The sequence below is a fragment of the Mesocricetus auratus genome, unplaced genomic scaffold (genome assembly GCF_017639785.1).
Source record: "Mesocricetus auratus isolate SY011 unplaced genomic scaffold, BCM_Maur_2.0 Super-Scaffold_100676, whole genome shotgun sequence".
NCBI classification, from domain to species: domain Eukaryota; kingdom Metazoa; phylum Chordata; class Mammalia; order Rodentia; family Cricetidae; genus Mesocricetus; species Mesocricetus auratus.
This window is the reverse complement of record NW_024429266.1, coordinates 55,312,733-55,335,828: the sequence shown is the minus strand read 5'-3', so window position 1 is coordinate 55,335,828 and position 23,096 is coordinate 55,312,733. Positions and strand designations below refer to the sequence as shown.

At 53.2% G+C, this 23,096-nt stretch overlaps 2 protein-coding genes across 17 annotated transcripts in view; one reads left to right on the top strand and one right to left on the bottom strand.

Annotated features, from left to right (window-relative positions):
• The first annotated feature begins 2,567 nt into the window (after nucleotides 1-2,567).
• Nucleotides 2,568-11,230, top strand: Mybph (myosin binding protein H). Of its 8 annotated transcripts, none has more exons than XM_021229137.2 (11): nucleotides 2,568-2,882; nucleotides 2,966-3,100; nucleotides 3,750-3,917; nucleotides 6,112-6,200; nucleotides 6,464-6,659; nucleotides 6,831-6,970; nucleotides 7,438-7,597; nucleotides 8,647-8,783; nucleotides 8,900-9,086; nucleotides 9,377-9,429; nucleotides 10,533-11,230. In XM_021229137.2, exons 1-10 carry the CDS (start codon nucleotides 2,654-2,656, stop codon nucleotides 9,391-9,393), a joined length of 1,458 nt encoding a protein of 485 aa, XP_021084796.1. In that variant the 5' UTR covers nucleotides 2,568-2,653; the 3' UTR covers nucleotides 9,394-9,429; nucleotides 10,533-11,230. The 8 variants fall into 8 exon arrangements, 6 of the variants coding, with proteins under 6 accessions (XP_021084796.1, XP_021084795.1, XP_040593207.1 ...); XM_021229136.2 differs by lacking the exon at nucleotides 10,533-11,230 and adding an exon at nucleotides 9,964-10,214; XM_040737273.1 differs by lacking the exon at nucleotides 10,533-11,230 and adding an exon at nucleotides 9,753-10,214.
• Adora1 (adenosine A1 receptor) overlaps nucleotides 8,146-23,096 on the bottom strand; it is a 38,363-nt gene continuing 23,412 nt past the window's right edge. For 8 of the 9 annotated variants that reach the window (XM_013115893.3, XM_013115897.3, XM_013115899.3 and 5 more), the window contains one exon: nucleotides 8,146-12,434. In XM_013115893.3, coding sequence (XP_012971347.1) covers nucleotides 11,795-12,434 — 640 coding nt within the window. In that variant the 3' untranslated portion in view covers nucleotides 8,146-11,794. Of the gene's footprint in view, nucleotides 12,435-15,379; nucleotides 15,403-23,096 lie in introns of those variants that run through there. The other variant, XM_040737277.1, reaches the window with a different exon arrangement.

Here is a 23,096-nt window from a genome sequence, read left to right as displayed (position 1 = left end):
CAGCTCATGAAGAGCAAAGCTTCCTTGCCCCAGCTGGCCCGAGACAGCAGTCGAGGAAGAGGCATCAGTGTGGGCTGGGAAGACAAGCCAGTTTTCCAGCCTTTGGGAGGAGGGGACACTCTCAACAGGGTCTTGGGGACTTCCAGAGCAGACATGACTTTATTCAGGGAGCCTGGGTGGGATGTATTCTAAACCGACTGGGATTCTATCTGTGGGTTCTTTGATGTTTGGGTTATCTGACTTGGGATAATCATTAGATGGCTTGATGTTGGTGACTCTACATTGAGGCATAAGGAAGCCAATACCAATCTGTTGCCCTGAAATCTGAACCAGTTGGAGCCGGGCACATGCAGCCGTTTCCAAGGTTACCACTCTGTGAAAGGCAAGGTGCTTGGCCAGGGTCTTAGGGGTAGAGGATGCCTGGCATCTCATGCTGGCTAGTGGACCAAGCGGTCCCTAACTCCTGCCCACTGCCCATGTTACCACACAAGGTCTTTGAAACCTCAGGACTCCCCTGGGAAGCTCCCTGTCCCCTGAGGCCCCCCTTCTCCCAGTTTGGGACAGGTTCTCAGGGCTGACTCAGGGTCCTGCCGGGTTAGTCACATTCACTTATAGCTGCAGAGTCAGAAGCCAGGGTGAAGATCGGCTCTCTCTTCCCAGCACAACACTGAGTCACCTCTCAGAGGACATGGACACCCAGGCAGAGTTGAACCCAGAGAGGCATCAAGCCCTCCGCTGACACTCCATAGGAGGACAGTTGGGGCTGAGAGGCAGCCACACTGCTGTGCCACTGTCCTCAAGAAGAGGGAGAGACACAATGCTGTTGACAGCCCTAAATAAATTACAGGTCCATTTATTCCTAAATTGTGGGATGCAACATGCCTACTTATGAGTGTGTGAAAGATAGTCATCTAATTCAAAGAGCTTCTGTGTATTGAAGGGGAAGCAGACCTCAGTGACGTCACGTGTGTCCTTGTCCCCTCACCCAGAGGCTGTCACTGGAGGCTAACCTTAGCCTAGCCTTCCTTTTTATTTGGCTACCACCTATGGATGCTCTTTGAAGACCGAGCTTCCTGTGGCTCTGGGTTTGGATTTCAAGGACAAAATGATCATCGTATGTCTGTGATCCATCCTTTGGTCTGTGAGATCAGCTAGGGTGTCTCATCATCATCTGGCTTCTGCTTTAGGACTACGTAACTGCTCCAGCTGTTTATCCACCCCATGTTCAAAGACAGCCATTCCCCTGAGACTTGCACTGTTACAAGTGATACCTCCACAGACAGTCTCACCCCTGTCTCCTGGGAGTCCAGAGGTGGATGCCTAGAGCCACCAGCTAGGTGCATTGTTATGGCCACCAATCCCCTGCCTCCTTTTTTCATTCATTGCTCTGATCTACACTCCCACCCACAGTGAAGATCTTGACTGCTCCTCCTTCTTCCCAACACATGGTATTTTCTGGATTCCAAATTATTAGCAATATTAACATCTTGAATAAATGATTCAGTGGCTACGAATTTGGCTCTAGTGGCTCCATTTTCCTCACTGGGAAGGTCTGTGCCTATGTCCCTCTTTGAAGAGGCAAGTCTGCTTGTTTTATCCTCTAGGGTGGGGGTTCTCAGTAGGCTTGGGGATTAGTAAAATCAGGGGCTTCTCAGCCTTACCACAGAAACAGGAACAGGCTTACTTGGTCCTTGCTACGGTTTGAATGCTCCCTCTAAAACTCCTTTAATTGTCACTAACAGCATTAAGGTGTGGGCCTTTAAAGAAGTGATTAGGCCCTGGGACACTTCCTCGTGAGTTAGTTAGTCATTATTAAGGAGTGGGTTAGTTACCTCCAGAGTGGGAACTTGATAAAAACCACGAGGAGTTCACTTTCCTCTGCCTGGCTTGCCCAATCTCTGTATTCTGGCTCAGCACAAAGCTCTTTACTGGACACAGGGGGCATGGTCTTAGACTCCTCAACTTCTAGAGCCATGAGAAAAGTCACCCTCTATTGTTCATAATGCACAGGGCCTATGGTGGGACATTACAGCAGCTGAAAACTAATAGTCAGTCCCCTTTCCCAGGATTCGCACTAGAGCACTTAGCTCTGGCCAGCCTCACCTGGGGCATCTCAATTCTCGTCTCTATGGGGGCCTTAGCTTTACACAGGCACAAGTGAGAGTTTCCCAGAGACTGGGGACCAAGGTAGCAAGCCTAGGTCAAGCATTCTTAACTCCAGGCTCCACTACATGGATGCTCAGGCCCAAGGGGGCCCTGAGGAAACCAGACTCATGGAACTGACTTGGTCTCCTTTTCCAGATGGCCAGTCTCATTTCCCAAGCCCAGCGATGTCCCCGTTCACCTATCTTTGCCCTCGTAGATCTGGGCACTGGCACCCTGGCTGTGAGGTCTAGCTGGGGTGATGGCGAGGTAGTATGCTCCTTAAGGGGCCCTTGCAGTTCCTCCCCCAGAGCTATTCCTGGCCTGGGTGCTCCCTGCCCCCATCCCCCTGCCTGACCTGACCCCACAGCTGGGAATGGTTTGCTGGGGGGTGGGGCAGCCCCTGCCTATTTAAGCCTGGACCCGGGTCTCTCAGGCACCCTGGAGGCCCAGACTAACTGCTAACCTTTAAACACTCCAGCTTGACCCCCACCCCCCAACCAGCTCAGAAATGACAGGAAAAACCACCTCTGAGGCTTCTGTCTCTAGTCCAGCGGAGACAGAGCCTGAGCCTGCCAAGGTACCCACCACAGAGTCTTCTGGAGAGGAGGCAGCATCAGACTCCACGGGGCAAGGGCAGGCACCAGAGCCACAGAAGCTTGGATCTCAGGCGCTGGACCCTGCAGCCCCTGAAGCTTCTGCCACACCTGCAACCACTAAGCCTGAACCTCCAAGCGAAGGTGACTAGAGGCGGGGGCAGGTGGAGAAGGGAGGCAGGTGTCCAGGGAGGGGCTCCTCACCTACCCCGTTTCCCCACTCCCAGATGTCCCCAGTGCCCCGTTGCAGCTCACCTTGGAGGACGTGAGCCATAGCTCCTTGACGGTGAGCTGGGAGCCCCCCGAGAAGCTGGGGAAGCTGGGGCTTCAAGGCTATGTATTGGAGCTCTGTCGAGAGGGAGGTGAGTACCAGACTTACTACCGCTTCCATTCAGCTGAGGTGGGCCAGGACAGCAGGGATAAGCCCAGTCCCCACAATGGGTCAGTCCAAGGGAATATAAAGGGAGAAGGTGTAAGCAGTGGTCTTTACTGCCTGGCTACACCCCTGCTCTGTAGGGACCTCTGCAGGAAAAGAGGTTCAGTGACCTCAGGAGACCTCCCATCCTCCAGCTCCAGGGAACCTCTGAGTAATAGAGGGGTGGGAGACACTGATATGACAAGAAGGAAAGGAGGTACTAAATCTCAAAAGACCTTTCTCAGGGGAGTCAACCCAGGAGACAGAAGGGAGCAGGAGACCGAGGAGGGGACAGTAAAATGAGAGGTAGTGAAGAGAGTTAGGGAAAGTAGCCCCTGACAGCCACACTCAGCCTGGCTTCTGTCTCTGCCCCTGCCTTGCCCTGTGCGACTTGGTGAACGTGCCCAAGCTTCTGTGGCCACCATCCCAGAGCTCTAACACCAGCTATCTTTGATGTTACTTGATGCTACAAAATCAGGGAAGGGGGCAAGAGAGACTATGGCCCAAGAGCGAGGTCAACCTCTGTCCATCACCCTTGAGAAGGAAGGAGGTCCCTGCCGCATCACTAAGACCCAGACATTCTCCACTGCCCTCAGCCTCAGAATGGGTGCCTGTGAATCCCCGACCTGTGATGGTGACCCAGCAGACGATTCGAAACCTGGCCCTGGGAGACAAGTTCTTCCTGCGTGTGACTGCAGTAAGCTCCGCAGGGGCAGGCCCCGCAGCGGTGCTGGACCATCCTGTCCACATCCAAGAGATCGTTGGTAAAGCCCCTTGCCTCTTGTTCACAGACTGGATGTAATGGGGAAACTGAGGCCATGGTCAATGGGAGCCGGGCAGCCATTTCCCCCATCTCACACTCACATGCACAAGCCACATGCTAACGTGTCTTGCCTTGTGAAAGATTCAGGTTCTTCAGCAGCAAGAGGAGGTCCAAGGAGCCCCCCTCCACCACCACCGCCATCAGGGAGCAGCTCCTTGCTGCCCAGAGATGAAGCTCAGGCTCCCAGTCTAATCTTAATCCCTGAAGCCATGAAGTTGCCTTTCTATTTCCTCAAACCTGGGCTCCAGGCTCCCCAGAGTCTCTGGAACACAGGGAAGCCCCCCATATCCCCTGCTGTACCCTGACCCCATAGAGAAAAGGAGGTTGTGAAGGCTCTTTCATCCCCAAAGGGCATTGCTTCTGGGAGGACCTAGAGGCCAGCTGCTGTCCCTGTTGCTAATATTTCTATTTGCAGGGTGCGTTAGCCTTAGTCCCCCTACTCCCCTCCCAAAGCTGCTCAAGTTTCAGACTGTTAATGACAGTGAGTCATTTGGTCTGATCTCAGGTCTCTGGGGACAGTGCAGGGCCCCAGGGTGAAGAGAGACATGGGCAAGCAGGTGGTCTGAGACCTTCTCCATCTTCCTTCTTGTTCCTTGAGGGATGGACGGAGGCTGGAGATAGAGCCTCCATTTCCAGACCAGGCATCTGGGAAGAGAGGCAGTTCAGCCATACGAGGGCTCAAATTTGAATTCAAGGGAAAACACTGTTTTAAGGTCTGTCACCTCGGAAGACCAGAACCCAGGTCCTCATAGTTGATTCAAACCAGGCAGATCCCAAAGGGCCCAGAGACCTTCACGGAGAAACCAATCCTCCAGTAGTCTCAGTTTCTGACACCCACACAGGACTGTTCACAGCCACCAAGCTGCTCAACATCTGCTCTGGTGGTTTTCAAAGGCCAGGACATTATCTGGGTGAGATACACCTCCCCCCAGCCACGTGAACAGCAGGATGCCTGTGCTGACTCCAGCCTGGAGGTGCTAGGAAGTCCTTCTGGTTGGCAGAGTCCCAGACCTTTCCCCAGGGCCCCAAGAAATTCAGACTCTGTTGAAGGAGCAAGCCAGACTCAGTACCCACCTCTCCATTAAAATTCCTCTGGCAGCAGAGAAGGGGATTTCCTGGAGAGGAGGCTACGAACAAGCAGGGAACAGCCGGACCTCTCATGGGCTGGGCCGGGCAGGGTGGGAGCCTTGTTCGGGATCCTCAGCTGCTCAGCTGTCCCCCCTCTTGGCCACCTGGAGCTGCCAGGCATGCCTGACCTCCTGGAGAGGTCCCTGGAGCATTCCAGACCATGATGCTCCCCAGCCAAGTGCCTGCTCAGCTTATCCTTGGAGACACAGTGTTCCTTCTTACTATGTCCTCCTACATGCCGCTGACCAACTGCTGCCACCTGTTTACTGCTCAGGAGGCTCAGGCTCGGTCCCCACACTACCCCCCAGGGACAGGATTGGCAGCTGCTGCAGTTTCCCTTGGAGTGCCCAGTGGCACCTGACTAGGCCATAGTCAGGAAAGTGGTTCCTACCAGAGTAGGAGGCTGACCACAGACTTCAGGAAGGACCACCGTGTCAATGGGAGACTGAGAGGGCCAGCAGGGTAACGGCCTTAGCTTCTATACAGAGAGCCTGAGTCTGCCAGCAGGCCTGGAAGCAGAAACCTGAGCAATAGGTTCCACAGTCTCAGAACAGTCCTGGGTCCCTGGCGGTGTATGTGCGGAATCAGCGGGAAGCTAGCACACTCATTCCTTCTCCAGGCATATGATCGGCAGGTGCAGAACCTGCCTTCCTCCAGGGGGAGACAGAGAGCCATCCAGATCCATCTGGAGCTTGAGAATGACCGGGCCTCAGGGTAAATCCCAGCCTGGCAAGGTTGAGGCGCCAAGAGAATGCCAGAGATACCAACCAGTTCACACTGTAGAGTCCCTGACCTCTCTGGAGTCTCTCGGGGCCTTAAGGGATTTGGGTCCCTCAGTCTGAGCGTTGAAGGCTTTGTCCACCCAGCGAAGAGGCAGCCCAAACTCGTGGGAACATACTAAGTAGGAGCTGTCCTGTCTATCCAGGAACCCACACTTGCTTTCCTCTTCTCCTGCCCCAGAAGCCCCCATTCAACTGGGCTAAGCCCGGACACTTCCTTTCATGCAGAAGCGCCCAAGATCCGTGTTCCCCGACACCTTCGGCAGACCTACATCCGGCAGGTGGGAGAATCTGTCAACCTGCAAATCCCCTTCCAGGTAAGCATGCCTGTGTGTCAGGAGAGACCTGGGAATGTCAGGATTCTCACTGGAGTCTGCCTGGGACCCATGGGATGGCTGCCTTCCCAGTTTTGCATATAATTCAGTTGTGAGTGGACAGATTGGCAGCCGCCAGGGCAGGCCACACACTGGAAGACATGGTTCTGGCCAGCAACTGTGGAATCAGTGGGACAGGTTTCTCAGGCACTAGAGGGGGGCAGTGGGGTGCTTATACCAACCTGCATTTACCCCCTCTTTGTCAGGGGAAGCCCAAGCCACAGGCCTCTTGGACCCACAATGGCCGTGCCCTGGACAGCCAGAGGGTAAATGTGCGTAGCGGGGACCAGGACTCCATCCTGTTTATACGCTCTGCTCAGCGCTCAGACTCGGGCCGCTATGAGCTCACTGTGCATCTGGAAGGCTTGGAAGCCAAGGCCAACATTGACATCCTAGTGATTGGTACAAGGGCAGGGGGAAGGGGCTATCTCAAAACCCTTGCCTCCCGCCTCCCATCCCAGACCTGCTGGTGGTTGAGGGAAGGCTAGGGTGTCATGGCAAGCGCCAATTAAGTGTGGGGACTTTGTAGCAGGCCTGCTCCTCCTCACTTCCCTTCATCATCTGGTTCTGCAGAGAAGCCCGGGCCCCCGAGCAGCATCAGGCTACTGGACGTCTGGGGCTGCAACGCTGCCCTCGAGTGGGCTCCACCCCAGGACACAGGCAATACAGAGCTCCTGGGCTACACTGTGCAGAAGGCAGACAAAAAGACAGGGGTGAGGCTGGCTGGGGCGTAACAGGGATGGGAAAGAACGGGTCCAGGACAAAAAGGTCCACGCCACTAAGACTAGACCAGCTGCTGCTGCTGACTGGCTCCTTGTGTGGTCCTGGGCGAGCCTGTGCCCTCTCCATACTTCAGTCTTCCGGGTGCACCGCACCGGGCTGCAATGGAGCTATCTGATCATGAGCTGCTAGATGTAGACTCTGAGGCAGGCGGTTGGGGCTGGTGCCCAGGTAATGAGGCTGCATGTCTGCCAGCCACACTTTGAGTAGTGAGGCTCTTGAGCTCCTGAGTGGCCCAGGGAGTCCCTCCCCTACTTCCAAGTCCCCCAGGCCCAGTGTTGGGTGGCTCAGCATCCCAAATCTGGAACATGGAATGAGCCCCTCTGAGGGGGATTAGGGTAAGCGGGAAAGACAAGAACTGGGTAGGGGCTGAGGGATAACCCAGCCGTGGTCCCTGTAGCAATGGTTCACAGTGTTGGAACGTTACCATCCCACCACCTGCACCGTCTCAGACCTCATCATTGGCAACTCGTACTCCTTTCGGGTCTTCTCAGAAAACCTGTGTGGCCTCAGTGATCTCGCCACCACCACCAAGGAGCTGGCTCACATCCAGAAGGCAGGTAAGTGGGCTTGAGCCTGGGCAGGAGACCAAATCAGGACGGGTACACCAACGTCTGCCACCACTTCTTCCGTGTCCCCACATCCCTCTAGGCCTCTCCTCAGTCACTGCTCCCTGGAACGTTTGCCCCACCCCCACCCCGCTCACACTCCACAGCTCTGCACGAGCGTATGTGCAAACGCATGCACACACTGACATGGCGTGACCCACAGATTTCAGCAAACACCAGAGCAAAGCCATGCAAATGAGCAGTGTCCCCTCGGGAGGCTCTGTGCTTATTCTAAAGATGACTGTGGCTTCTATCATCCCAGAAGTCACCGGGTCTCCTGCAGTGTCTCCAGGCATACGCTCTGAAGGGTAGCGTGTACACAATAGGCAGCCTGGCAACCTGTAAAGACAGACCCACCTAAAAACTGACTGTGGTATTTACTGTCTCCATCAGGCATCTGATCAGTGGGGCCAAACTCCAGCACTCCACCCTGACCCGGGCCTGTCCCAGATCCTCCCCACAACGTGCATACAGTGATCCTGGAAGCCACACTCTCGTTGTTAACTTTAATTACATTTATTTGCGTGTGAGTGTGTGTTCACATGCATGCACGCATGTGGACTCTAAGGACAACTTGTCAGTTCTCTTCTACCTTCTGGGTCCCAGGGATTGAACTCAGAGTGTCGAGCTTGGTGGCAAGCGCCCGTATCCACTGAGTCATCCCACTCACCCTGGAAGCCACGCTTTTGAACATCAGTCGGAGCAGCACAGCCATAAGAGTTTTGTGTTTAAAATGGAGGAAAGTTACTCAGGTCTCAAAGACAGACAGAAATGGAATGATGTTCGGTTTCTGCGCACTCCCCTGCGGCTCTGGTTTTCCAGCCCGCCCACTCCTCTCTGTTCGCTTCCTGACCTGCCTCAACTCTGCTCAGCTAGGCTTTCTCTAGTATCTGACAGTTTCCACATGTTGACCAGGCTGAGCTTCCCAAAGTTTGGGGGTTGAGGCCAGTGTTCTGAAGTCCCCTCCACTCCTATAACCTCAAATTCTCCCCTGAACCCAGACATTACTGCCAAACCTAAGGGGTTTATTGAGCGAGACTTCTCAGAAGCCCCGTCGTTCACCCAGCCCCTGGCTGACCACACCTCCACTCCTGGCTATAGCACACAGCTATTCTGCAGCGTTCGAGCATCACCTAAGGTGAGGGGCCTTGGGTGCGGAGGGGGCGTCAAGGGCAGTGGGGTTGAGACTATCTCTTGAGAGCTGGTTCCAACTATGTTGCCACATTGTTATCCTTCATCCGTCCTTGCCTCCAGCCCAAGATCATCTGGATGAAAAACAAGATGGACATCCAGGGTGACCCCAAGTATCGCGCAGTTTCTGAACAAGGGGTCTGCACCCTGGAGATCCGGAAGCCCAGCCCCTTTGATTCTGGAGTCTACACTTGCAAGGCCATCAACGTGCTAGGGGAGGCCTCTGTGGATTGTCGGTTGGAAGTCAAAGGTGGGAGTCTGAAGATTTCCTTAGTTCCCAGTCACTGGGGACAGATAGAGCCCATCTTTGTCACTGGGGACAGATAGAGCCCATCTTTGTCACTGGGGACAGATAGAGCCCATCTTTGGAGCTGGACTAGACACAGCTTAGAGTGGTAACTGGAGACAAAGAGTAGGGAGGGGTCAAGGAGAGTTTGTGTGACTTCCAGGTGGGAAGACACTCTCTCTAGTTGGGGACTGGAGCACTGGGAATCATTGACCTCAAGCCTCTCAGGGTCTAACCTGTAGGATCTCTTTCAGCCTCCGCCACACACTGAGAAGCACTATGGGCAGAGACTGGGACAAGGAGACAGGTGAGTGGAGGGACCCATTCCTTTGGCTACCTCCAGTGACAGCATGGTCAAAGAGGAGACTGGGAAGGAAAATCTACTTCCCAGGCACAAAATGTCACTGGAGAGGGGCTGGGTAGGGATGGAAGGCAGTAGACACATCTGGGTACAATTTTGCAGCCAAAGACAACTAGCATTCATGTTCAGTTTGGAAACGTCAGTGTAGGGCTGGGCAGTGCTGGTGAGGTCCGCAAGGGAAGGGAAGTGGGTGGTCACAGGACAGGGTCTAGCCTCGGCTCTGAGTGATTGTAAACATAGGTATTCTCTTTGCACCTTTCTCGTAGTAGGGACCCAGCCCTTGCCCTGACTTCTGCATTTGGTGGCTCTGGGGCTTTGAAGAACTATGACGTCTCTAGAGCTACACTAGGGAGAGGTCAGCATTGAGAACTGAGGCTGAGGAAGGACAGAGAAGGGTGGAGGTGGTTCTCCATCTGGCTCCCCAACATCTCTCTGGCAACCCGTCCACATACCAGGGCTCAGAAGGGCATTCTCTGCCAGGTTCTGCAGGCCTGAGGATCAGGCCCCCAGGCCCAACATGTCTCTCCATGGATACCCAAGATCATGGGCCTCTGATACCTGCAGACCTCTCTCCATGAGAGGCTGGAGTCCAGACCAAGAACTGGGTTTGTTAGGCCTGGGGTCAGGCCTCCTGGGTTACAAGAGTGCCCCAAAGGAGCAAAGACTGGCACCCCCTGCAGAGCTGTACACTGGCGAGAAGTAGTCAAATAAATGTGTGTGGTGTCATAGCACACTGTGGCGGTGTGTGTCGCGGCGAGTGGGTATGCTATGCTGCTGTGCGGGGGGAGACACTATCACCACGAGCAGAGTGCCAGCAGGACGGGTCTCACGGTAGCTCGGGACATTTTTCAGACATACTACCCTAAATGTGTCACTATAGCAACAGATACACCATCTCTGGAGCCTTCCTTGTTCCATCTGCTTCCACGCCCCTCTCCCAGCTTTCCTCCTACCCCGCCATTACATCTTCTCTTCTGAGATGGTCTTCTGACAGTGCTGGGGTAGTGCCAGCATCGCACTCTCCACAAGGGTTCCCAATCTTTTATTAGATGTAGGGACCTCCTGAGAGCCAGGGACGCCTTACCTCCAACTGAGGGAAGAGCCTGGAATCAAGACTCGGAGTCAATACTGTCACCCGAACCCATCACCCGAACCCGTCACCCTCCCCTGCCTGCTGCTGTCCACACAAGGAAGAGATCCAGGTTCAGCAGGGTACGGATTGGTCCTAACTGAGACCCACAATGGTCCATACTCTATTTGTAACACAGCTTTTGATCTCCCTAAAAACTGAGCTTAGTCCCCCGCTCCCCAGGAGCATTTTGGATATTTAAATGCCATCAAGGCCATCCTCCACTCTGGAGAGAGTTGTCTCCTCTGGTCTGGTCTGGCCTGCCGTGCTCCACACCAAGAGGGCCCATGTGGAAAGGGTTCCCGTTGGATGCATTCATCATCACCCTCCCCACTCAGGCCAAATGCTCCCCAAAACTGTCCTTTCCACCAGAAGCAGAGATGGTGTCATCCAGGAGAGTCCAGACCTAAGACAGCAGAATCCAGACCTGTCTCTGAGGGTTGGTGACCCAGAAGACAGCAAGTTACATTGGGGACTCCAGGAAGTTCAGGGCAAAAGGGCTCAGTACTGCCCCCTGCTGGCGATTTGAGGCCAGCACCTTCTGGACCATGCTTAACTCCCCAGTGCTTAAAGGCCCAGTGGAAGTCCAGGGCTGTGAATAAAGAAAATGTGAGAGAAGATCCCTAGTCCCATTCTTTCTGCCTCTTCCAAGCATAGCCCCTGGCTGGTTGGGGTATGGATTTGCAAGCATCAAAGTACCTGTATGGCCAGGAACACAAAATCCTTGAGGGGTCTCTTTCCCTGCGCTTTGCGGTCTTTTCCTCCAGTACAGGAGAGAAAGCAAACTTCTCCATCCGTCCTCTGAGGGGGTCTTATCCTCTCCTTGAAGCTGGTCCCTTGGGCCACCAACACCTAACAGCAGGCTCCCCTGTTTGACTGTAGGAACCAGAATATTCTAGCCCTGGATCTCTGAGCTGCACTCGAGACATTTCTCTTACCTCAGGGCACCCAGTTGTTCCCTGTCATAGCCTGACCCACCCTCAAGCCTCCTCCAGCTCCCCAAGATACAGGGCAATCGGCTCCTTGTAAAAAGGGGCCCTACTCTGTGGCATCTCTCCAGAGCCTCCCTGGTACCCACAGCCCACAGCCCAGCTGGGAGAGCTGAGCAGGAGCAGTGGGGCAGCTGGGATGTGAGGCCGACAGAGAGCCACTGGATGCGGGCTGGAGGGAGCAGAGCAGAGTCTAGTCGTCAGCTTTTTCCTCCGGGAGGTCGTCGTCCATCGGCGGCTTGGGCTGGCATCGGAAGTGGTCATTCCAAATCTTCAGGAAGGTGACCCGAAACTTGTGGATGCGGAAGGCGTAGACAATGGGGTTCATGGCTGAGTTGCCGTGAGTGAGGAAGATGGCGATGTAGATGAGGATGCTGGGCTTCCGGCAGGCGGGGCAGAAGAGGGTGATACAGTTCAGGATGTGCAGTGGCAGCCAGCTGAGGGCGAAGAGGAAGAGGATGAGAGCCAACGACTTGGCGATCTTCAGCTCCTTCCCGTAGTACTTCTGTGGGTCACCCGAGGAGGCCGACACCTTCTTGTTGAGCTGCTTACGGATCAGATAGAAGACCTCCAGGTAGATGAGGACCATGAGGAGCAGCGGCGGCAGCACCCAGACGAAGAAGTTGAAGTAGACCATGTACTCCATGCTGATAACCTTCTCGAACTCACACTTGATCACGGGCTCCCCCACGCTACCATTAAGTTCCCAGGCTTGCTGCACCTGACTCAGGTTGTTCCAGCCGAACATGGGTGTCAGGCCCACAACAAGGGAGAGAATCCAGCAGCCAGCTATGGCCACCGCTGCCCGCCGCTGAGTCACCACTGTCTTGTACCTGGAGGAAAAGAAGGACAGGGTGTGAGAGGTGGCTCCTGGCTATATGTGGACCCCTCCCTTGAGGCTCACCTGCCCCTAGGGGCACTAAGAGGAGGCTTGTCCACACCCTAGGTTGTGTGCATGTGTGTGCACATATCACAAAGAGAGTGTGTGTGCATGTGTGTGTACACACACATATGAGAGAGAGAGAGAGAGAGAGAGAGAGAGAGAGAGAGAGAGAGAGAGAGAGAGAGATTGAGAGTTTAGTGTTTAGTTCAGGGGCTTAATATTTAGGATCTAAATTTAGCCCAGAGTTTGTAAACTCTAGCCTCATTTCTCCTCCAGAAGAGGGAGGAAATTCTGAGAAGTGATTAAAAAAATAATAACAGAAGCCAGGTGGGGTCTGTGCAAATCTTTAATTCCAGCACTCAGGAAGCAGAGGCAGGCAGATCTCTGTCTGAGTTTGAGGCCAGCATTGTCTACAGAGTGAGTTCCAGGACAGCCAGGGCTAAACAGGGAAGCCCTGTCTCGAAAAAGAAAAAAGAAAAGGAAAGAAGAAGGAAGGAAGGAAGGAAGGAAGGAAGGAGGAAGGGAGGAAGGAAGGAAGAAGAAGAAAATAACAAAGGGCCTCTTTTAAGAGTTTCAAGCAAATGACCTAAGTACACCTCACTTGTGCCCACCTTGACCCTACTGGTTTCTCACTGCTGGATTCTAACAGCCCTAAGGGTCTAAGGGTGGCAGTGTAAGGACAGCCCACTAGACTGAGGCAGAAAATGGTTCCCAAAGCCACACAGGAGCCCACAGCACTGTCCTGTGCTTCCTAACACATCTCCACTCCCTCAAGGAGCCAGGTGATGAACAAACCAGGAGGGTCCCGAGAATTCTTTCCGCACCGGCCCAAATCTTCTGGTTCTGTTCTGTTCAGCTGCAAGCACCTCCTGCCTCCTTGGCTTCCCGTTCCTCTTTCACAGGTCAGTCTCAAGGACAAGCTCAGCAATGCTCAACTAATTGGGCCTGATTCTCAGGGAAGAAAGCGGGTGTTTGCTGAGCATCTGCTACCCCTTCACACTTCCTCTCGTTCACTCACTGACACATTTGCACGGATGCAGCTCTCCACAGGCATTGATCAGAGGCTTTCTGCTTGGGGCTGTTCTCTGTGCCAGGAACAAGATAAAAGTCTCTGCCTCTATGTAGCGCACACTGCTTATCCTTTTAAAAAACATTATTTATTCTTATTTGTATGTACATTAGTGTTTTGCCTGCATGTTTATCTGTGTAAGGGTATTGGATCTCCTTGAGCAAGAGTTACAGACAGTTGTGAGCTGCCATTTGGTTACTGGGAATTGAACCCCGGTCCTCTGGAAAAGCAGCCAGTGCTCTTAACTGCTGAGCCATCTCTACAGAACCTGTTTATTGTTTTTTTTTATTTTTAAAGATGCATCTATTTTGTTTTATATGTTTGAATGTTTTGTCTGCATGTAATGTGCACTGTGTGTACGTATATAGTAACCAAGGGGGTGAGAAGAGAGTATCTGAACCCCTGGAAGGAGAGTTACAGACGGTTGTGAGCTAAAATGTAGGTGTAGATCCTCTGCAAGAAAAACCAGGGCTCTTTTCACCTGGTCCATCTCTCTAGCCCCTGCTCATAGATTTTTAATTTTGTAAATTACATTTATTGTGCGTGTGTATATGTGTGCATGCACGTGCATGTGTGCGTGCGTGCGTGTGTGTGCGAGCGTGTGTGTGTGTGTGTGTGTGTGTGTGTGTGTGTGTGTGTGTGTACCACAATGTTCCTGTGGAGAACAACTTGGGGGAACCAGTTCTCTCCTTCCACTGTGTGGGTCTTGGGAATCATTGTCAAGCATTACCCACTGAGCCGTCTCACTGGCCCTGTGTAGCTCATATTTTGGATCAAGTGACGATAGGACAACGCAAGGAAATAAGTACACTACACCATGATCTGCTCTTCAAAGCAAAGAGATGCCAAGCAGTAGAGCTTTCAACCTTTTCCAGGTCTGCAGACACAGAAGACACACAGAGCTGACAGCCTCTCTTGGCACTGAGGGTTGAAGGTTTTAGTACTATCCCTGGGGGCTTCCCACTCCCCTTAAACCCACACTATCCAGAAGCCAGCCATAGTGTCCTCTGCCTGCACTCTACCATTGAAGAGAGTGCTGAAGGCTGGGGCCTGCCCAGCTCTGTGCCAAGGAGCTGGCAGAGTGGCTGCAGCTTGCCCAATTGTTATTTTCCGATGCCGTTCCTGAGAGGGCTGGGGTGGCCTCCTGAGCACTGGGCTGTGCAGGAAGGGCTCCAATTGCTTGCTTCTGTCCTGTGCTGGAAGGGTCCTCGGCTTTCTCTTTCTTACACATAGTTCTTCTGGACCCATAAGGATCCACTGACACCTGCCTGCTACTGCAGGCTATGGCGATGAGGAGACAACTGGGAGAAAGCAGATGTCCCTCTGAAAGGCCAGCACTAGGGGGGCTTTGGAACCTCATATCTAATCCCTTTATTCACAACCGTGAGGACCCCAGCCAACTCTAGTGCCTCTAAAGCCCCGACTGCCCCCCACTCTGTGATAGCAGGATGCTTGTGTTCCCAAACTATCAAGAAGGTGCAATGCTGGCTCCTTCCCTGATGCCTCACTCTGCCACTGCAGTGGAAACCATTCTCCTCCCTTATTTCTGCAGCAGAGCAGCCAGGCTGCAGCATCCTTTGTAGTCGGAAGACCTGAATGTGGGCACCGAGTCTGCAGCTTGCTAACTCAATTCCTCCTTCCTGCCTCAGAGGGTAAGGATGATATAAGAGTGAGATAATATATGTTCAAATACTCTGCAAATGCCCTCTTAATACTCTGTAGCCTGAGCTCTTACCCCACCAAGCTCCCAGACAAACACACCTGCAACATCCCAGTGCCTTCAGTAGCTCAGCAAACACAGCCCAAGTGCTATTCAAACAGCTTACCCAGGTCTGGCTCATGGGGATCTCCAAGCCTATCCATCATGGCCTTCCAGACACTGGGAAGCAAGTTCTGGAAAGAATTTATAGGATAAAAACACAGAAAGGCAGATCTCCTCATGGGGTACTAACTTGACCTTCATCTGATGGGAGGTGGTTAGACGAAGGTGAGCCTTCTCCAGACCAGTGGGGGTGCAGGCAGGGTGGGGTCAAGGGTGCGGCTCTGTATCGCTGTGTATCAGATCTTTCCTTTATATCTGTTTTATAGTCTGTAAAGCCATTCACAGCCAGGTCTCTGGGGAACTTCATAACTACACTGTGTGGGCGTGCAGCACGTAACAATTGCAGCAATATGGATTCTAATGTCTACTTTCCCAGATCTCCTACTTCCAAGCCCAAACCTCCTTCAGGACCCAGGCAGGCTAACTGGGTTGTTTAGGTGCAGATGGTGGCAGGTTCCAAATATCTTATGCTTTAGCATGGACCTGTTCAATAAGGGGACCACCCAGAGATGGAGGGTGAGCCAGGTGACCCCAAGTGCTGAGAAGTGGGTCTATCCCAAGACCCACACATGGACACCGATGACAGGGGGGATAAACACTGTCCCAGATGGAAGAGAGGGGCACCCCTCCCCTTTACCCTTCCTGACTGCCCAAGGACGGGGGGGGGGGGTTAAAGCCTTCCTGGGGCTCCTCCAGCACCAGGTCCCAGCTGGCCCTGCAGTACGGGGTATCAGCTCTCATCTGTTTTTCTTGCTATTTTCTCCTTGGTGGGAAAAACGAGACCCAGGACCTTGGCTGAGGTGGGGCAGGCTCTCTGGGGCCCGGGGAGACACTCATCTCCTTATGCCTGGGAATGGGAAGCTGATGCCTGGGTGGGGCCATGGAAAATGTCTCTTTTAAGTCCAGACCTAAGTCCTCACCACCCCAGGGGCCGTGTTGGGGAGTACTCAGCCTCAGACAGAATGTGAAAACAGCATGGCGACAGCTCCTTGGTGATTTAACGGAGGAGACAGACATGGCAGCACTTGCCTATGATCCCAACACTTGGGAAGAGAAGCAGAAGCAGAAAGATCAGAAAGTCAAGGTCACTCTTAGCTACATAGTAAGCATGAGCAAGCCTGGGCTACATGACACCCTGTCTCAAAAAAATGTAACAGAGGACTTTGAGCCGGGCATGGTAACTCACACCTGCACATCCGACCCTTGGAAGTAGAGGCAAAGGATCGTGAGTTCATGGCCAGCCTGGGCTATGGGGTGAGATCCTGCTTCATCACCACCCCCAAATGTAACTCAAGAAACCAGAGAAACAAGGGTAAACCTACCACCTCGAGTGTCTCCCTCACTGGGCAGATTCCCATTATCCTTGAACAGTTCCTCTAGTATTTTGTCTCTACGTGTGTGTGTGTGTGTGTGTGTGTGTGTGTGTGTGTGTGTGTGTGTGTGTGTGTGTACAGGGCACATGTATGCAATTGTTCTCTTCTACTTTGTGGGTTCTGGGAATCGGACTCAGATCATTGGGCTTGGCAGCAAAAGCCATTTTTACTCTCCAAGCCATCCTACGGGTACTCAGCACAGTATCTTTAAAAACCAAGACATTACTAACACCATCGCATGTGTTAGTGGACACCTCCTTGTCAATGGCAATAACAGGAGATGGAGAGGAAGGACTCAGGAAGAAGCCGAAGGTTGTTGTTGGCCTCCTCAGTGTGAGGCAGAGAGGGCAGAGGAAGCCATACTCCTCCCCTGAACATTCACCAGGGCTGCCACATGAGAGGAAGCTAAGCGAGGGTACCCAGAAATAACAGGTAGCCGGTGGATAATAACAGTTCCGTTGCTGCTGAGAGCTGCCATTCATTGCTGTCATTTAAGTGCTGGACATCAGCTTTGCTGGCAGGATTCCACCACTCTCTGCTGGACCCTAAGTCCTATTGTTACCCCCATTTGATGATTCTTATCACGGAGACTCAACCGGACCAGGACACAAGTCCAAGACCTCTCAGCCTGGGAGAAGCAGAGACAGAATTTCTAAGTCTGAGATGGGTGGGTCTACGTCTAAAGCCTGTGCTACATCAACTGGGCCACTCTGGGAGACAGAGGCTGAATGAGTTTGTAGCGTGGAGCCCAGGAGCCCAGAAAGGAGCCCTGAGAGCCAGGGCTTGGCAGGCAGAGCCCCTGACTGAGACCTGAACTGAAAGCTAACTGACCACCAGCAAGTTAGCCAGGCAAAGATCTGGGCTGGCACTGTGAGCATGGAGGCCAGGCCAACCTGAGGAACAGAGAGAGCGCTGCACAGATGAACCACGGGGAGCAGGAGCTGGCTAGATGAGCAGAGATCTGACCAGTGACTGTCACCTAAGGCCATAGAAAAGGTTCTAAGGTTTATTCTAAGTGCAGGGAGGCAAGGGAATGACATGATCCACTTCCAGGTTTAAGAGAAGTGCTAAGTGCAAGTATGTAGTGGCAGGAACCAAGGAAAAGCAAGAAAACTGACACTGTTAGCTGAGCCACACAGACAGACAGACAGACAGACAGTATGGATGTCTCTGTAGGCACGGTGAAACTGAGGCAAAAGGGTAGGACTTAGGAACAGGGCAAACAAGACTGCCTGCCAAGTGTAAAAGTCTGGGTGGAGAAAAGAATCCAGATGACTCTGAACTTTATCCTGACCAAAATGCGCAGCATTCCCGACCCCCTTACCTTGTACTGAACCTCACACTGCTCACCTGAGAACTGAGCCCCACCACAGGGAACCACCATTTTTGCGTATCTGGAGTACCTATCTCTTCAGGGCCTTTGTACTCCCTGCTCATCTGGGAGGAATGGGAGGTTCTCTCCCCTCCCCATTTAGATCTCAGTTCAGATGCCACCTCCCCAGATACTATTCCAGACTCATCCTGAAAAGAGGAGTAGTCCCCATCACCCTGGAGGCTCTTGCCATACCTAATTTTCTGGATAGAGACATCACTTTTTGATCTATCTTGGCATTGGCAGTGTGTGTGTTTCTCTCTAGTAACGCAAAAGGTCCTCCAGGATAGAGCCTCCACCAGCATGCTCACACTGCACCCCAGCACCTAGAACAGCACTCAGTAACCATGCGCTGAATGAACAAATAAGTACATGGGAAAATGGATTAGTGAACCCATGCATCATTTAATCTAGGATGACTGACCAAGAAGCCACCATGTGACACATCCTCGGGAGCCAGAAATGAGGACGCAATGTCAGGTGCTTGGCTAGAAAATCAATGGGAAGCCAGGTGTACAGCACACACCTTTAATCCCAGAACTCAGGAGGCAGAGGCCAGCCTGGTCTACACAGCAAGTTCCAGAATAGCCAGAGACACATGGTGAGGCCCTTTCTAGAAACAAACAAACAAATAAATGAAAAGTAATAAAGTCAACTGTAAAGGCCAGGCCAGAGCAGGTCCATGGAGCAACATGCCCTGATGTGCTCCCTGCTGCACCGAAAACCCAGGGGTCTGGGGCCCAACCAGACAACCACTGACCTCCTACATGGGTCCAGGGACACAGGTTATAGTTACCAGGGCTTCTGGGAAGAGGGATAAGCAAGTGCTACCAGTCAGTCACCAACACATCCATACAGCTTGGAGTCCAGCACTATCCCTGCACACTGACACCAGAAGAGCAAGATCCTGGGTGCTCTGGTCTGTGGTCCAGGGCAGCTGTGGCCTGCGAAGACCCAGCAGGGGTCCCACAGTGGCCAGCTCCTCATGGGCCCTTTGCCTCATGAGTGTTCTTTCATGGATGAGGTCACTTCCCCTTGGAGGCTGTCTGAGCAGCAGGTGGCCTCTCCCAGCCACAGCATCAGACGGTTCTGTCTGGACGCCTTTCGGAATACATTTTAGGCTGACTCTGAGAACATGAACAATAAGTGTACTCTGGACAAGAAAAGCTCACAATGCCATCAGATGAAGAACCCAGCATGAGACCCAGGCAGGCAAAGATGGTGACAGAGAGAAGGGAAAGGCAGTGGGGAAAGGAGAGAGCCCAGGGCAGTAAAGAATTCTCTTTGAATGACTGAGAACGGCCAGGCAGGCGGCGAGGGGAACCTTGCTGTCACTGCAGACTGTCCTTAAGTTATCCTGGACTTTCCCTCCTGGCTTTGCCCTGCTCTATAGTACAGAGTGGCTAACCCCTGGTCCTGGACAAGCTGCATCTCAGAAACACTGACATCCTAGAGAGCCCAGGAGGGAGCAGGGAGGCAGGCTCTTCATTCATCCCAACGGTAGACATCAGGCTATGGTTTTATCCCTGTCTCTACCTCCCTGCACCCCCAAACAGGCCCAGCACAGCCCAGCTTCCCTTTAGCCTGCAGCCTAGGGGTCTCTTCCTGTTGTTGTCATCCCTGGGTTACTGCACCATCTGGTTTGGTGTCTTGGCTTCTGCATTACCTTACAAGCAATCCCTGGTGCTGGGAACGCCTGCAAAGATGTCTGGCTCGACCCCAGGAGCTTAGGAGGGGAGTTGTAGCAGGAAGGACTAGCTCAAAGAATGGCTGCAAGAGGTAGGCACTGGCTGTGAGTGAGCTGGCTTGACTCTCGGAAGAGAGGGAAAGCTAACTGCATGGTGGGGTGGAAAAGGTGGAGCGTAGTTTGGTAGAGCGCCCGTCAGCTGTTGAGAGCCAGGCAGTGTCCTCGGGCCTGGACGCCTATTTCTGGTCTCCTGCTCTTCAGCCAGGCAGCCCTGGGCACTGGAATAGGGAAAGGAGGGTCGGGTGTCCTTTCTGTATTCATGCAGACCCCACCATCAGGGATGCTATCCACGGGGCATCCTCCATCTTTCCTTCCATAGCCTTGGCGGAGATGGAACCGTTTTTTCACAGCTCTGGTCCCCTCCTTCCTGCCTCCCTTCTTAAGGACAGTCTCAGCCACTTGTAACTGGAAACTTGGATTTCAAGACCAGGGAAGTAAGGCTTTCAGACATATTAAACTACTTCCTGCAGAGAATTTCTTCCTCCCAAAGGAGAACAGGAAACCAGATACAATCAAAGGCACGCGGCACACTCGGGGGCCAAATATTTAATAGTAACATTTCCCAGAGGAGTCTGGCTCAGGGGCCCAGGAAGAGGGCCAGAGGTTGGGGGCTTAAGAATCCTGCTTTCTTGACCCCTGTGACATCACCCACCAGCCAAACATCAGTATCAACTGACCCCCAAAAGAGAGGTGACAGAACCTCAGGGCCAGTCTCAGGGCAGCTCAGAGGCAGGGGGGTCTCTAAACTTCCTGAAAGAAACAAGCTGGATAAACTGATTAGGTCATTAGTGTAATGGACCTTGCAAATTACTCCTGGTCACTTGCTGAGGACAAACAACTCCGCAGCCTGGTGGGGAAGACAATTAAGTCCCCATGTGTGGTTCAGCCTCTATTCTGAGCTACTGTCCTTTTCCTCCTTCAGATTCAGAGCCCCCCTCTCTGGGTGCTGAGGATGAAGGTGCAAAAGGAACTCTGGGTCTGATGAGGGAGGCCCAGTCCGAAGCTGTCAGAGAAGAGCTGTGCATGCTGCAACGCTCAAGAGAGAAGACCCTGTGTGGTGGATTCCCCAGTTCCTGGGCCACACAGATGCCTGCCTGCCTTCCCTGCCTGCCACTGACCCATACCCTCTGAGAAAAAGTGAGCATCTCCCTGGGCGTGTTCTGTCATCCCTACCAAGGAGCTCGGGTGTGCCCAATGGCTCTGATCCACAGGAGGATGCAGGAATGAGGTGTGGAAGGTGGGTCTCAGAATTGGGAAAGATAGAATTGCAAAGTACAGCTGCCTATGGTACCCTCTCCTTTCTCTCTGGTCCAAGTGTAGTGGCCTGTTTCCTTGAAAATAGGAGGCTCAACTAATGGTACTTAAAACTGCCTGGTGGCCATGAAACACGGTCAGTCAACTCTCTCTGAAGGCGATCCAGTGCCAACACCCCAGTACAAGGCGTTCCTTGAAGAGGGGGTACACTCAGGGAATTGGATGCAAGGCTTAGTATGCCAGCCAGTGCTGCTCCCAGGTCGGTCTCTTCAGCCCTCAGGTAAAGCCAGGCTGAAAACAAGACCAAGGACAATGGCTTCAACTGCAGTAGGTGACTGACTCATCTGGTGGGATGAGCACAGATGCAAGGGTCTGTGTGCAGCTCCTGGGTAGGGCTGCCCTTGCTGACAGGACTGACCCGTAAGAGAGGCACAATTCCCTTTCCAACACTATGGAGAGTTCTGTAGTCAAGTTTTTTTTGAGGGGGCTGGGGTATTTCAGCTTCACACAGGTCTCTCCAGCTCTGCAGACTGGTCACTTAGAAGGGCAGCAGGGGCTCTCCAACCCGGTTGGTGCACAAGACGGGTGAGACCAGGTGGAGCCAGCAGGATGCTGGTTTCTCAGACTAGGAAAGTAGAGACGCACACGCTGCTAATGTGAGGGACCCCAAAGGCAGGCTGTCCTCCCTGGAGTAGCTAACTGTAGCAAGGACCCGAGACCCCAGCGGTGGTCCGGCCTCTGCCATGAGTAGGTGGAGTTTGGGTGATATCTTCCATCTGAGGCACCTGTGTACTCATCTGGGGCACAAGGAATGGATGAGGTGTGCTAAAGGTTCTGGTCGGCCATGGTTCCCTGATCATGAATGTGTCAGCCTCTCCACCAGGAGAACCAAGCAAACACTAGCAGAAGGGTCAAGGCACTCTGAGACACTTTCTCCCAGACTGCAGCTTCGGATTGCTCCCCGGAGGATTTCCTGGCTTCAAGCTGTCCCACAGACGGAGGACAACATGGAAAGGAGAGAGAATGGATGTCTGCTGGGGGAGAATGCATGAAACCCAAGCCGCAGCTTTACCCAAGCCCAAGCTGCGGCTTCTCCCCCTTGGCAGCGTGTGGCCTTGAGAAGAAACACTTCTCTAGACTTCAGAGGGTGAGGCTGTGGGGCCTGTTGAGTTTATCAGGCAGCAGCTCTGACTGACTGTGTTATCAGGCCTGGCATGTTAAAGAGGCTCCCCCTGAATCTGTGGGAAACACAGTCAGCTTCTTCAGAGAAGCAAAACCGGGCGCAGGGACACAGATGAACAAAGAGACACCGTCTGGCTTTGGAAGGACGAGCACGGGGCTTCCGTCTCCGTTTCGCAGCCAGTTCTCTCAGCCATTCTCCCGGTGTTGGGGGGTCAGTGTTCCTGCTCTGTCTAAGGAGCACCGAGAGTGGGAGGGGCTTGGGAGCTTGCTTAGCCAAGCATCCGACACCCCACTACCACCCCACGGTCCTGGAGCTGTGCCCCCTGGAAGGTTCTTAGGCAACACCCAGTGTGCAGGCTGAAGGTGAGGAGGCCAATGTAGGGGAGCCAAGCCTCGTTTCCCAACTCCCATCAGTGGGACGTTTGGCCTGCCTACAACCACCGCCTGTTTCCACCATAGGACCGTAACTTGCCCTGCTGGAGATAACCCTGAAGACTCTAGACCATCCCAAAGGTCAAGGTTAAGACCAGGGAGGCAACACCAATGAGCCTAGAATCACTCGAGTTGAGGTTCTCACAGACCTTCCACAGCCAGGGAGTTAGGGACACTCTGCTCTGAGGGGGGCAGCTACCCCCCAAAGCTCCCAGAATCTAGCTCTGTGTTCTAGAAAAGATATGACATATGGAAGGCTGTGGGAGTGGGACAGGGCAATCTCTCCACCTTGGAAAACCTCCCAAAGAAAGAACACGCATGCACTCTCAGATCTCCAGAGTTAAACTCGGTCCCTCCTGCT

What these genes read in the sequence shown, in the direction of transcription:
- Mybph (XM_013115901.3), top strand. Translation starts at nt 2,654, where the DNA reads ATGACAGGAAAAACCACCTCTGAGGCTTCTGTCTCTAGTCCAGCGGAG. An exon ending in CCACATCCAAGAGATCGTTG is followed by an intron (nt 3,918 to 6,111) that starts GTAAAGCCCCTT and finishes CCTTTCATGCAG; the next exon opens with AAGCGCCCAAGATCCGTGTT. An exon ending in CATTGACATCCTAGTGATTG is followed by an intron (nt 6,660 to 6,830) that starts GTACAAGGGCAG and finishes CTGGTTCTGCAG; the next exon opens with AGAAGCCCGGGCCCCCGAGC.